Source organism: Condylura cristata, unplaced genomic scaffold, assembly GCF_000260355.1.
Source record: "Condylura cristata isolate star-nosed mole 26May11 unplaced genomic scaffold, ConCri1.0 scaffold00003, whole genome shotgun sequence".
Taxonomy (NCBI): Eukaryota; Metazoa; Chordata; class Mammalia; order Eulipotyphla; family Talpidae; genus Condylura; species Condylura cristata.
The window spans coordinates 37,716,316-37,731,026 of NW_004567104.1; the positions used below are offsets into that span (position 1 = coordinate 37,716,316).

Consider the following 14,711-nt stretch of genomic DNA (forward strand, 5'->3'; position numbering starts at 1 on the left):
ATTTGTGTTATTATTATGCTATTATTTTCCAAAAAAACAGATTAGAAGAAGTTGACATGTCCCCTCTTGCTTTACCTTTGATCGGGTATGTATGTTGACAGATTTGGAAACATTCACACAGTAGAGGATGCAACTATCACAGTGTTAAATGCACATATTCCTTGACACACTCATCCGTACACTGATCTGCCTGACACCCCTCAAAACTGCATCACAGACACACCAGTTTCTCTTGTGCGTGTCATTGTCTGAGCATGTAGTCTTAAATAGAAAAGATGCTGCTGTGGAAAATACTAATCTTTTCTCCTTTTAATGTATTCATATGTACAGAACGATACAAAAGGATAAAATGAGTCAAAAGGCATAGGAGGCAAGCGCTTGAGTTAATCGTACATTCGCCGCCCAATCTTCTGTCAACATTCAAACCCTTTCTCTACTTTCCGTTCCATGCCAGTCTCCCTCTTGAACCCAGACCCTTACCCCACCCCAACCCCCAAATCTGTCTACCTTGACAAGACCTGGGTGGCAGCAGGAAACCAGCCGCTGCAGAATGAACTCAAAACAAGTTCAAGCCCCTCTTCTGCCTGTGGTTTGAACTGTGTCTTAACCTCTATGGGTTGGGTTGGTTTGTTTTGTGACTGTTATTGCCTTTGCTTTCCACTTTGAAGGTGTCAAATGAAAAGTTTGGACCAGATGACCCTTTCTATAAGTGTTGACCCTGCCCAGCCACAGACTTTACTTTGACACTACTTCTCTTTAACAAATAAGTAACTACTGCTGAGAAATGAGTCACAGATTGGTTCCACGATTTATTGATGGAGTTACTGTGATGTGTGGTTGTGGGCTGCAGGACCCTAGCCCAAGATTGGAATATTCCTGAGCATTGGGGGTATGGGGGGAGGGGTGTGGTCAATGCACGTGGGGGGGCCGCCAGCGACTCCAGCAGGCCAGTCAGTAAGAGAGAGCCAGTTTACAGCCTTCTCCAGAGAGAGTTTTATATTTAGAAGTGTCCCAGCCAGTGAAACTCCTTGCATACTCACTAACTCAAGGAGTAGAAGGATTTGGGAAAGATTTTGAGCCTTTGTTGGGCTGTTAAGTATCTGACCTTGAGGCACTAACCCGAGACACTTACGACTGCGTTAGCAATCCACTATCACATGGCGGGCTCTGGATGTAACTCTTCTCTTTTCTGTCTCTCTTCTGCACTGCAGGACCCGGGTCGGTGAGAGGAATAAACGGATCCATCAGTCTGGCCGTACCACTGTGGCTGCTGGCAGCATCTCTGCTCTGCCTTCTCAGCAAATGTTAATAGAATAAAAATTGAAAAATAATTTTAAAAAAACACACAAAATGCGTCACACAGGATACAGAAAGAGAGAGAATGAGATGGGGGGAGACCGTTTATTTCACAACTTTGTGTGTTTATAAATGAAGGGAACATAAGAAATCAGAGAAGAAAATACAACATTTAAAACAATTTTAAAATCCATCAATAAAGATTTGCCTATCAGTCAGGGTAAAACATTCTACCAGGAAATGTGTATATCTAAGCTAATGTATGCTGTGTAATTCTACATCATGGATGTAACTAAGAATTCCAGATGTTGTAAAAATAAGAAAAGCGAAGACTTACCAGTTGGATATTATCACCCCTCTCCCCCACCTACACACACACACAAACACAAACACAAACACACACACTTTATCCTTCCTTCATCCTTTTACATCTGTGGGGAAAGAAAAGAAAAGGTCTTGCCTTTGATGTTTCTATTTTCATCCTCTTTTTATTCTGTTTTTCATTTGAGCTGACTCGTAGCCACTTCAGACTTTGGATGGGCTTCATGCTGGAGTCCTGTGCTGAGCCTTTATCTGGTTTGCCGCCACGATCTTTCCTACATTTAAGACCACCCCCTTCCTTCCCAGTGTTCTATCTCCCCACCTGTATCCCAGATATCTCCTCCTTATCTCCGCCCCCCAGGGTCTCTTCACCCCAACCACCGCTCCTCCCCACCCCCAGCTCTAGTCAGGCCGCAGATGCTAGGAAGTGCCATTTTAATTTTCTCCACTGTGTGTGCGTGCTCAGCTCTCTCGCTCTCACGTGGGTGTACATGTGTGTGAGCGTGTGTGTCTCTCTCTAAAGCATGCCAAGGTAATGGTCCATGTGTACATAGATTCATTGTGCTGTAGATACTGTCCCGCATTGTAATTGTGAGATGCGGCTGTGACAAGTTGCTGGGGGAGATGGTGGGGAAGGAGCAGGAAGCGGAGTTTCTCCCCCATTCTTGGCTGTCACATGACATCAGTGTGTATTCCAACCAAGCAGTGCCCCTTCCAAGGGCAGAACCTCATATTCCTCCTAATCTAATCATCAGAACCCAGTCGAGAGTCACTCAGAATCTCACTATAAATGAAAGTGCCTACTATTGATGGGGTGAGCAAACAGTAGAAGGAACCAGTGACTTGCATGAGGGGACCTAGGAGAGAAGGCTCCTGATTTGACTGTTTCATGAGTCTGAAGGATTCACATACTTCCTGGTTTGGGGCAGCCTTGGCTCTGCTCCACTAAGGAATGACTAGAATATGCTGAATAAATTCCCAGGAGCAGGAAGGTCTCCAAGTGTTAACTCCCCACGAAAGAACGATGAGCCATGTGGAGACCAGAAACAGCCCCGTTTTGCCCCTACCTAAATTTCAAATAATACTGCATTTGCCCTATGGGTACCCTTGAGCAGAGATTGTTTTCTATCTCAGATGAAACACAGTGAGAGCAAGCAAGGGCAAAAAAGTAAACAGTTGCCCTGGTCCATTCTCATAGACACATGGTCAGAGTTCTAATACCAAGCATTGAGTGCAACAAAAAGGAATGCTCTCCTTGTGTTCCTTCACAGATTTCTGTCCTGTTGTTCTAGGCTAACAATTGATTTCGTTGCCCACATCATCTCCCTTCAGGTCCACTGATAGCGTTTATGACACCATCATTCATAGCCTTTCATTATCCTAGACCAGGCTACCAGAGATGGCATTATTTTCACTATCCCTGATTACTTTGGACTTCTACTCTTCTGGAAAAGATACAGTGGGGGGATATGGTGTTGAAGTTTACATCTAAAAGTGTCATCATCACATCAACTCTGAAATGTGAGCTGGTTCCTTCGCCAAATGAGCTGGGATACACCTACCATTTAGGCAGGAGTTACATGCACATCACAAGCTTGGCCTCATCACAATGTTAGAGGATTTTCTTAGCAAAGGCCTTTCAGATAGAGTTGGATTTCTGTATGTATATGTCTTTGTCAGGAAACCAACTGTTATTTTCAAAAACTGCAGGAGGCATTGGAAGTGGCTCAGTTTACAAAAGAAGAGAAAATTATTATTGAGCTCATGATTGAATGTATTTCAGCAGCGTAAAATATCTCATCAAGGGTTAGAACCTGGAAAATAGCTGTCACATGAGAAAACAAGAAATTTCATAACAACGCGTCCAAAAAAGGAGAAAGAAAAAAGAAAAGGAAAGAAAGAGGCAATAGGGAGGGAATATGAAATAATCTGCAGTTTTTATTGTTAGATTTGGTTAATTGAAGGCACGTTGCATGAGTCTCATCTTTGAGGGGAATGATATTCTCAATGAGCGACATTTCCAATCTCTTCTAGGGGATTCTATTTGTCCTAATTAATCTCTTAAGATTTGGCTTTTTAAACATGAAACAGAAAGACCTATTGGACTTGGGGACGGGTAAGTGTAGTTGAGGAAGATCCTGGCATAGGACAGAAATTCTTTTCCAAGAATGTGGCCACTAAAGGATTGGGAAAGTGAACCATATTCCTATGCTGCATCAATTATTGACAATCAGGGATTTCTCTGCATTTAGTCTTCTTAGAATGGGAATAGAAGCATATCTCTCTTGATATTCAATACTCCCCTTCTACTGGAGAGCTAACCACATTCTTAAGTGCAAGTTGTGGAGGAGTGCATGCTGACTGACAGATGTATACAAAAAGAAAGTTACAGCTGTTAATTCACTTTAGTGCCAGTTTCAGAAACGAGTTCTCCTTGCATGTCATAGATTTTAATAAGACAACTCACTTTTTTTCATCATCTCCATCTTTTAAAGACTAGATCTTGGTTTTATGGAAGGAGATTCTCCATTGGAAGAAATGTTTTTGTCATCTCAGCACCATTTGTTCCTGATTTTAATATAATGACCATATATTAAACACAATTAAACGTATATTGAATATTGTGGTGTTTGCCTATATCTCTGCAGGATCTGGGAATTTTAAAACTTTGTCCTGGCTCCTGTGTCAGAGCAAACATTGAACCCAGAAGTGTCATAGGTTTTAAAATGTCTCTAAGCAATGTGGAGAATGCAGAATCTGGAGACTGGAAAAAGGTCAGTTAAAAAAAATAGAAGCCACCTACATTGTCTCAACATGGGACTTCTTGGAATTAAGCTCTTTACATTATGACATCTTCAAGAATTTTGTCCATTGGAAATCAAAGCTTGGATCCCTGCACTGAATAAGAGTCAACTGGTTGGAAACAATTTAGTGAAAGGAATACAATACATTGATTAATATGAATGGTTAATATATTTAATGCCCTTTGTAAAATGAAATGGCACCATTCATAACACAAAATCCTTAGACATGACTTTTAGTTTACATAAGTAGAAATGATCTTGACCGGGGATACTTACTAAAGAATGAGAACTATCCCAGATTATACAACTATAGAATTATATCCTCTATATAATCATTCATCAGAATTCTTTTTTTCTTGTTTTGAGACATAATATCCCCTTGCCCTAAAAAGAATGAAGACTTAAGGAAAATCCAATATATGTTCTGTTAGGAAGAATTATTCCATTATTCCTTTGCCTTGTCTTCCAAGTCAGGCAGACTTCTTCCTTGCTGTGGGCAATTATTATTACATAATCAGACAACTGGGGCTATTCATAGAGACCTTGTAAAAGTACTCGTGATTTTCATGTTCTTGGAGGACAGAAGCAAAATCTGTTTCTCCTCCAAAAGTGGACTTACCTCCTTTGCATACAGAAACTAAACTCCTCAGCATGAAATTATTTCTGAGTCATTACCTTCCAAGTTATTAGCTTCTTACCTATTCAAGTCATAGATTTTATCCCCAGGTTGGTTGTGGTTTCACTGTTTCTATTATCTGTCTCCCCAATTCTGTCATTTTGGTTTTTGTGGGCCTTGAATTATTTGTGGATAAATAATATATATGTGTATGTAATTTTTTAATCTTATCTTTACAGATGCTATATTTACAATATCGTATGTATTATAAGACAAATCTAGAATAATTGTTTAAACTTAAAAAGAAGAGTACTGAATTTGGTTTAGAAAAAGAGCTATGCTTCATTTAGAAAGATGTGGAGCCCCATTTTTCCCACTGTGACTAATTTTTGAAAGGAAGTTGTTTATGGACCATTGCTTCATGGGATTACCCATGGCCTTATTTTTCTTCATAAACTATTATCTTGGATGTAGTTTTAGTTCCCAACAACTACCATTTTTTTATAGAAATACTAGTATAAAGCTATACCTGACCTATACTATTCTGAAGATAAATATTGAACAGACCACAAAAATGATGAGCTAAGACCTTGAGTTAAGAAATGCAAGTCCAGTTTAGAAAGCTTCCTTCTTCCATAACTATTTAAAATATTTCTCCCCCAAAGACTGCATTTGCCCCAGTGATGTAAATTTTCCATCATGGTTGGCATAATATCTATAAAACATCTCACTAAAGTGCAAAATGGAGTTTACATTTATGTGCATGTAGTGAAGAGAAGTCACCTCTTCTTACTTGCATGTAGTTATATTGTTAAATGTGGCCAACTGAAATTCAAGAATTTATTTTCACGCAGTGATATATACATCACTTTCCTCTTGGCAAGGGAACTGGTATTAACCTTAGGTTTAGGCTTAACATTTACACCAGCGCAAATGTTTATGAATATTATGGAAAACTTATTTTAAAATCTTGATTTCCTTTCAGCGCATTTACATACTGTGTGCTGATTAATAAATTAGGCACCAATCATGTGTAAATCAATGTAAATCACTAGTTTATGTACATAATATCAACTATGTAAACTTCATTTTTCATGCAGGGCCAAGTTCAGTGAAGTCTAGGAATCTCAAAGAGAAAAAATCAAATAAAAATAAATAAACCCAAAGCATTTCACAGGTCAGAATGGGAAGAAGTAAGATGAATGGCCCTAACAGGAAGTTGCCCCATGAGAAGGTAGGAGGCCCACAGGAGCTACTCAACCTCACATTCTGCTCAGCCCCCAGAGGCCCCCTATCCGTTCCCTTAGGACCCAAGTGGGGTTTCTCCCAGCTGTTGCTTCACACCAGATCAAGAGACAGGGAGGGAGAAATTTTGAGGACTCACGTGCCTGTAGAGTCAATTCCTGAGTATCTTACTTACTTCTGTTGCTCCTTACTTACCTCTAAAACATGCTATTTCAATAGTCCAAGGATGTCACTATACTTTCATGAGCAAATCGTACTGCATTTGTATTTTCCATCCAACAAAGGTATTGGTACAACTTCTTTGTTATCTTGATTCCAACAAATTCTGGGGTATAAGAAATGTTATATTCTAGAGAAATATCTTGTTAAGTCACCCAAGGAAACCACTTAGTGTTTCTATATACCCATCTCAAATATTGCAAATGAGATCCAGAATTATTTTCAGAGGGGGTATATCCATCAGACATGTTTTCTTAGAGTCTTTTTGAAGAAACTGGTGTGTGCCACAGTATAAACTAATCCTCCTTTATAATCTGAACAAGTGGTACATAAAAGTCATCAGAAAAGATGATCTCAGGGACCATGTCAATTCTCTGCAAGGACTGTTATAGCAAGAAATATGGGTCAAATGAACATTATATTCAAAGTACACTTCTCTACCCAAAACAAGTGGCACCTTTCAAGTGAGGTGGAAAAGTGTGCTAGGTGGGGAGTCCAGAGTCTGCCGTTGGGGCTGACTACAAACAAGCTGTGTGACCTTAGGGAAGTCACTTAACCTTCCTGAGTCTTGACTTTTGCATTCTGAAAGTGAAAATTTTTGATGATGTCTCTGAAACTTCTATCAGTTCAAAACTTTCTGATTCTGAAATAAGGACTAAATCCTCATGTAAGCCTGTGCCCAGCTTATCATTCCATTCTTGTCTCTGGTCTCTGTATTATCTTCATTTCTCAAAACTATCATCTCATCATCTGCATTTCAAAAGTCAAAACTTCTGAGATGAGAGGGTTCCTGGACTGGTCTAAAATTATCTTCTTAATAAAACTTCTTGGCAATGTAGAGAAGGGACACACTCAGATCATACTATGAACATTGAAAGGGCTGGAATTGTTCTCTTATTTATATCATTGAATCCTAACAGCTGAACTATGTTCTAGTACCTTTTCACAGGAAGGAAAATACCTAGTGGGGATCAGGCATGTACCCAGTAAGGAAGTAGCGCTTATGAAAGGAAGAATCAGTTTTCTCTCATCCTGATCCAAATGCCTCCTTAGAGTAAATGTGTGTCCTTGGAAAGGTTTTCCTGGTGCTGATGGTAGTAAGCACATGGTCCCAGGCAGGTTCAAAAGGCTGTTGTGTGAGAAAAGAGAGAGAGAATATATCTTGCTTGGGAAGGAATTTCCCGTAAGTTTCGCTAAACCTGACTTATAGGCTGTGAAATCAAGCAAGTGGATAAAGAGAAAGTAAGCTTTGTCTTTTTACAAGCACAAGTTAATTCTATTTAAAGAAAACATTGAAAAATTAGATGAGAAGACACACATTTTAGAGAGTTACAGAAGTTGGTAAGAGTAGCTATGAAATCCAAAATCAAACTGGAAGTTAAGTTCTCTGAGAAGAGAGGAAGCAGCAAGGATGTTTTCTCAGACAGTTAAGGAAGAACTGCTTTCTCGAGCCACGTTCTGGATGGGTAGAGCGCAGACCCACTTGTCTTGACCCATTAAAATACGTCCCCAACCCATGTTAGTGCTCTGCTTAGCACCTGTCAAAGATAATCATTCCTTAGAGAATAGAAAGAATTTAATCTTTGATCCACTGAAGAGAAGGGATTATTCATAGCCCCCCAGCATAATTATCACTTTATGTAGATAAGGCTATACAACGTACTTAGATACTTAGGAAGCTCTCTGTAAGGGGGAGAACACCTGCCCATAGGACAACCCCCCACTTCATGGTCATCTCAGAGGTGCCTCGCTTTGAGTGGTGCTCCTGATCGCCTCCGACAGCTACTGTCCTCTGCACAAGCTCTCTCCATGTAAAGCCAGGCACAGAGCACTCATCTGCTTCTTGCAAATGAAGACAACACACGGAACTTCTAGCTTCATGGCATGCAGCAGGAATTCTAAGCTCTCTGAAGCCTTTTTTGAACCCATGTCCATGTCTTTGCTCTTCATCAGAGGACATAAGTGGTTCATCAGGCAAACTGTAACCAAACATTTATTCCCTGAGTATTTCCTGAGAATGGGGAAGGTTAAAGGGAGGAAATCCAGAGGGAGAGAAGCCCAGGGAAAAACCTCCAACTTGCTTTCCCTACTACTGCTTCACCCCTTCTTTCTCACTGCCCTACTGAAGGGTGTATAAATCCTGCTCTTGGTTAGAATTCTCCTATTAACAGTGTTATATACATATAAATATATATAAATATATAAATATATTCCTTTTTTTCAGCCCTGTAGACATAAACTGAACTTTCCTCGATGATACAAACACATGGCCATTTTTGTTTGGGTTTTTTGTTGTTCAAGGTTTTTTTATTTTTGTTCATTGGGTGGATTTTTTTCCCTGGACTCTAGCTCTGTGAAGGAAAATAAAAAGCGCAGTGTGTGTAAAAAAAAAAAAATTAAAATTATGAAAAGCTTTTTTCCTTTTCTTTTTAAATGTATTTAAATTCTGTTCCTCTCTTCTGTTACTTTACACGTATGAATGCTCTGCTCTTCTGTGATCTTAAAACAAAATGAAATAAACGTGAAAAGGAGATGTGTCTTCGTTGACCTGAGTCAGTGATCTTGTGGTTGGCTGCACTGTGTTCTGGCTGAATGGAGGTTTTCATGAGTAAGATAGGAAATGAAGGCAATGATACTGAAAATCATGGAGGAAGAGTAGACAAAATACTGAAGAATCACTCAGGTACTCTGTCAGTGTCTTCACTATCATAGAAGGCGACATGGTATTTATAATACTTTTCTTCATTTAAGCAAAGAATTTCTCTAAAAGTTTTTTCCTTTTCCTCCCTTAAGGGATCGTAAGAAATAACCACAGACTACCTGATTAATAGATAAAACAATAAGAAGTTCTTTGTTGTTGTTGTTTTTGGAATTAGTAAGAACTTAGGACATGATACCAACAACATTAGGAAATATGCCCTTTCTTTAAAATCTCCATCACATGGGGTTATCTTTTCAGGGTTTCTTTTAACAAGATCTCATCTGACAGCAAAGAAGGAACTAAACTACATTCTAAGGCCCCCTATTATATCTACTTATGAAAAATGCAGCTTGTTTTTTCTTCTTGCTGAGAGTTGTCGTCTTTACAAAGTATTTTCAGAAATTTTACAGAATTCCTTTAGCATTCCCTAAGACAGACAGGAGAGATGGCAAGAGAAAAAGAAGCAATCTACAAACTAAGCAGGTGAGGGTGAGTTGGCTAATTGACATCAGCGTCATTGGGAGGGTCTGAAGTTTGTCTCTCAGGAGCCAAATTAAATCTGGAAAACCAAAGAACAGATCTCAGGGTGAGTGACCAGGGGAGAGAGAGGGGGTGGGCACTTTTGATCAATTTCAACAAACAAAAAATGGTCTCAGAAGCCAAATCCTGGGTCTCTGATTTAAAGAGATAGCTTTAAAGCCCAGATTCACCAGGTTTGAATTTTATATAAAAACTCTGAAAATTCCCTTTTTCTTTGAATTTGACAAACACGAGTTTAAATATACAGTCCTCAAACAAGACAGACCTTACTTTGGTCAAGTTCTGGGTCTCAGTCCATCCTCCTTTCTGGCCAGCTAGCTATAAATTTAGGGGTTCCTACCATCCTCTTAGATATAATAATTTTTTAAGATTTATTTATTTATGCATACAGAACTGGGGTACAGGCCAGAGCTGTGGGGGTGGTGAGAGGATTCATCCAACACAGAGTGGGGAGCAGAACAGGCAGATCATTGAAGTACACTGCTGAGGGGAGCAGCGGACCCTCAGCAGGAGAGGTCTGCCGCGCCATGTGAGTCACCTCCAGGGTGGGTGGGAGTCAAATTCATGCTGAAGTCGCTTTAGCTTCTCAGTGCTGTGCTTTAACCCATTGCACTACCAGGGAAGGCCCCAGGTATAATAATTTTTTTTAATGACACTGAGAACTCAGGGACCAATTATACTTATGATCACCACTTTTCTATGACAAAAGGAAACAAACCAGAACCAGTCAAAGGGAGAGATGCGTAGAGCAAAGTTTGAAAGTATTTCAAATGTGAAGTTCTCATTGTCCTTTCTCTGTCCAGTCAGAACTCATTGTTTTCCATGGTGTAGTTATGTGACAAAGCATAATGTTGCCAACCAGAGAAGCTCACTCAGTACAGAGTTTTAATTAGGGTTTCATTACATCCACCTGACTGACTGCACCACTGAACTCAATCTCCAAGCTAAAAAGAAGGTGGGTCTGTGATTCTCTCTCTCTCTTTTTTTTTTAATATTTATTTATATATACAGAACTGAAGTACAGGCCAGAGGTGGAGGGCAATGAGAGGACCAGAGACAAAGTGGGGAGCAGAACAGGCAGATCCACAAAGTACACTGCTGAGGGGAGCAGGAGGCTTGACAGAAGAGGTCCACTGTGCCATGTGGATCACTCCTGGGGCCAGGGATCGAATTTATACCAAAATGGCTGTGGTGAGTTTGCAGTAACCCATTGTGCTAGCAAGGAGAGCTGATTCTCATCTCTTAAGGAAAGCCTAGTTATCACCCTGTGGTCCTTTCACACCTACAATGGTGAAAGGAAAGGACTTAGGAAACATTTGTCAAAATTTCATCCAACATATGGTTGTTGCTCCTTCTAGCAGGGGCCAACGCAATAGGTGACCCCATCAGAGACTCGGGAATATGGAAATGATGTTGGTCAGCTTAGAAGAAATGCGGCAGCTAGAGCCCCAAGATGTACTACTGACAGTCATCAGCGCTCCTAGGCGATTTTCAGGGAAGTTATTGACATCATTCTCTCAGCTTCTGTGTCTTTGCCTTGGAGCATAGGCATGTATTAATATTTTCATCTCAAACCCTTGGAGCATAACTCTGTCTTTTTATTGGTATAGTTCCTTGACAATTAGCATAAGAAACACTGCTGAGTTTTTGCCTTATTTTTAATATGTAATCTCCCAGGCTCTAGACCAAACTTGAGCGTGCATACCTTTCAAGTATCTTCTGTTTATTCAGATGCATTATTACTTGAGTAAATTCGGGGGGGGGGAGGGGGGAGTGAATGAGAGCAAGAGAGGGACATATAGAGATTAATTGGTCAGTATGTCCTACCAGTAACACTGCCTGAACAGGAGCCCCAGATGAATCCCAAACGCAGGCAAAACCAAGTCCCCTACACTCACATGGCCTCCCTTTTCTATCCAGCATGACTGCTTTGCTTCGTTCCCAGCAGTCCCCTTCAAGAACTCAAGGATTATTCTAGAGCCATGATGATGAGAGTTGGCATGCTAGGAGCCTGAGATCTCTTTAGCATGGAGGGGGGGAGGTGGAGCCCAAAAACATTAGTGGGTGTAGTTCACTCAAGATATACTGTCCCCCAACAGTCACATCCTAAGATTTAAAAAATTGGTCTCAGGATCTGACTAATAAGACACTATGGAAAGTAACCCAGTTTTCACAGGGTATCATTGATCTTTTGTTACACAAACTCTTTCTTCCACTAAGAAAGTCCCAACAAGTCTTCTTGTCAATAAGACTACTTATGGATCAATTCCCACTTCCTAAGTCTTCCCCCTATTTCACCCTAATTTGTGTACTTTCAAGAACATATGATACTTGGATATCAATTCATTGGACCACCAAGGACCCCAATTACCCCATTACATTCTACCTTAATATCCTAAAAGGATATTGAAAAGAAACAGGAGATGAAAACCAAGGAGAGCTGGTTCCCACGAATGGTTCAGGCTAACATTATAGGCCTGCAGTCCCGGGGCTGCTAGGGACAAAAGACATATGGATGTTTTCTTTGCACTTGTCTAAAGATCTGAACCTGAATTAACTGGAATGAGAAAAAAAAAGAAAAGTTTTTGCTTTAAATCACCCTAAACCGACAATAGACTCCTGACCTTCCCAAAGTCCTTTTAAATATAAGTGGAAAGTAGACATTAAAACGAAAATTCCTAGTGGATACTGTGGCAGTTTTCATTAACATTTGAAGTGGTTACATTTAATGGTACATTTAACTAAATCTAATTTATCCATGATAAAAGGATGTGGCCATTAAAATGGGCATCTGTTGAACAAACTGAGGCTCTGCATTCAGTGATGTGTGATTATAACACCAAGAATATTACATGCTGACAGCAGACTCATTAGCATTAATTGCTGCATTTAGTCCTACTTAAAATCCTCTGTATATATAACATTTACTAAATGCATTATCCTTTTTGAAATAAATACACCCTAAAATATCATCTCATATGTAATAATGGAACGGATTCAAAGTTGGCCCATGTGATATTGTGGTAAGAAGAAAGGAAAGCTAATGATGACATCTGTAGCCCACTTAAAGATGGAAAACCACCACTTGTTATGATAGTACAAAATTCGGCCTGAAAGGCGAGGATCACCATAGGGGTGTGGCAGTGGCAAATAGAAATTTCCCTCCCAGTATTTAACAAGTTGTTAAAAGGGAGTGGGGGCCAACTCTGGGGAGGTGTGGGTTCACACATGCCAATTCCTGTGCTAGTCATCTTTCATCTGTTTGCTCATTCACAAAGCTTTACACAGAGACTAGTAAAGGCATCATGCTCAATTATTCACTTACTTCCCAAGGGCAAGATCCCACCCTTTGGAGTTTTCTGACTGGCTGGGAAGATGGACATTTAACAAGGATTTACAATACAATCCTTTCATAAGAAAAAGAAGGTGTTTTAATGGTCCTCTCTTTTATAGTCCTGCCATTTCAACAAAGAGAAATGCCTAGAAAGGGTGTAGGTAGGAAGGGGGTCACTGAATGTGTATAAATTAAATGCTTCGTGTGAATGAAAAAGGTAGCTTTTCAGAACCCTCTACCAGGTGCAGTGTGTGAATTCTTCCTTTCGTTCTGGTTTTTTTTTTTTTTTTTAAAGATTTATTTATTTGTACATACAGAACTGGGGTACAGGCCAGAGGCTCAGGGGTGGTGAGAGGCTTCACCAGAGACAGAGTGGGCAGCAGAACAGGCAGATCGACGAAGTACACTGCTGAGGGGAGCAGCGGGCGGGGCAGGAGAGGTCTGCCACGCCATGTGGTCACCTCCGGGGGCAGGCGGGGATCGAACTCATGCGGAAGTGGCTTTAGCTTCTCAGTGCTGTGCTTTAACCCGCTGCGCCACCAGGGAGGGCCCCGTTCTTGTTTTTTTTAAGTTGTATTTATTCATTTTCTGCATACCAAAACTAGGGTGTAGGCCAGAGATATGGGGGTGAAAGGATTCATCAGAGATAGACTGAGGAGCAGAACAGGCCGATCTACTGAAACACACTGCTGAGGGGAGCAGTAGGCGAGACAGGAGAGGTCTGCTGTGCCATGGGGGTCAGCTCCCTGGCCACAGCAGTGATGGCATTGAGACTTAACACCTAGGCTACCAGGGCAGCCCCTTCCTTTTCCTTTTAAACTCTTTGATTCTAACCTGTGCTTCCTGCTCTTCTTTCAAAATGTCATGCACACTTCCTCCCATCCAGGCCTACATGTGTGTGTGCACACACACACTCTCTCTCACACACACCTGTCCATATCAATGTTTTCTTGACTTTAACTTCACGCTGTCCCTATTGATTCTTCTGATATGGCCACGAAGAATTTGTCTCTATCTGTGCACTCCCATCTCCTTTATTTACCCTCTAGGCTAAAAAAATCTTTATTTTCTTACATCCAGAGAGAGCAAAGAGCATCACCAGGAAGGCAACATCAGAACTTCTGAGCACCAGGGGATGGCAAAAGCAAGCTGGTGTCAAGCAGCACCTCCAGGTGCCTTGTGGCCAGGATGGACGTGCTGACGCTGCCCACTCCCCCTTTCTACTCCCTGGAAAAATAGCCCTGCCCTCTGCCAATGAGCAGGACGGTGGTCTTTCAGACATGAGTCAGCTGCCTCCTCAATTTACCAACAAACTAGACTGTTTCCATCTCCTGGAACTGTTTCCTCTTATTGGTTAAGGGAACTGAGACCCCAGGATCACTCCCCTCTGGGTTTTCCCCACTTGTTCTCTATACTGAGAAATCAACATAGTGTTTGGAACACTCTCTTATCAACACACCATTCCTTTATTCATTCCTTACCCAGAGGCTTGGGAGTCTTTAAGGCTGGCCTGTCCCTGTGCTAGGTGCTGGGAGGCCTTTCAAGTAAGAGTGAATACTGTTTTTCAATGCTCATCTCTACCAGTTTAGTCAAGATTCAGGCTGAAAAGGATGTTTGAAAAGTGTTAAGTGAAAT

General features: G+C 40.8%; 1 protein-coding gene across 3 annotated transcripts in view; it reads left to right on the forward strand.

The window, feature by feature from the left end:
* Positions 1-9,032, forward strand: part of LSAMP (limbic system-associated membrane protein) — a 699,268-nt gene extending 690,236 nt beyond the window's left edge. For all 3 annotated transcript variants that reach the window (XM_012731264.1, XM_012731261.1, XM_004675198.2), the window contains one exon: positions 1,212-9,032. In XM_012731264.1, coding sequence (XP_012586718.1) covers positions 1,212-1,309 — 98 coding nt within the window. In that variant the 3' untranslated portion in view covers positions 1,310-9,032. The remainder of the gene's footprint in view (positions 1-1,211) is intronic.
* Positions 9,033-14,711: the final 5,679 nt, after the last annotated feature.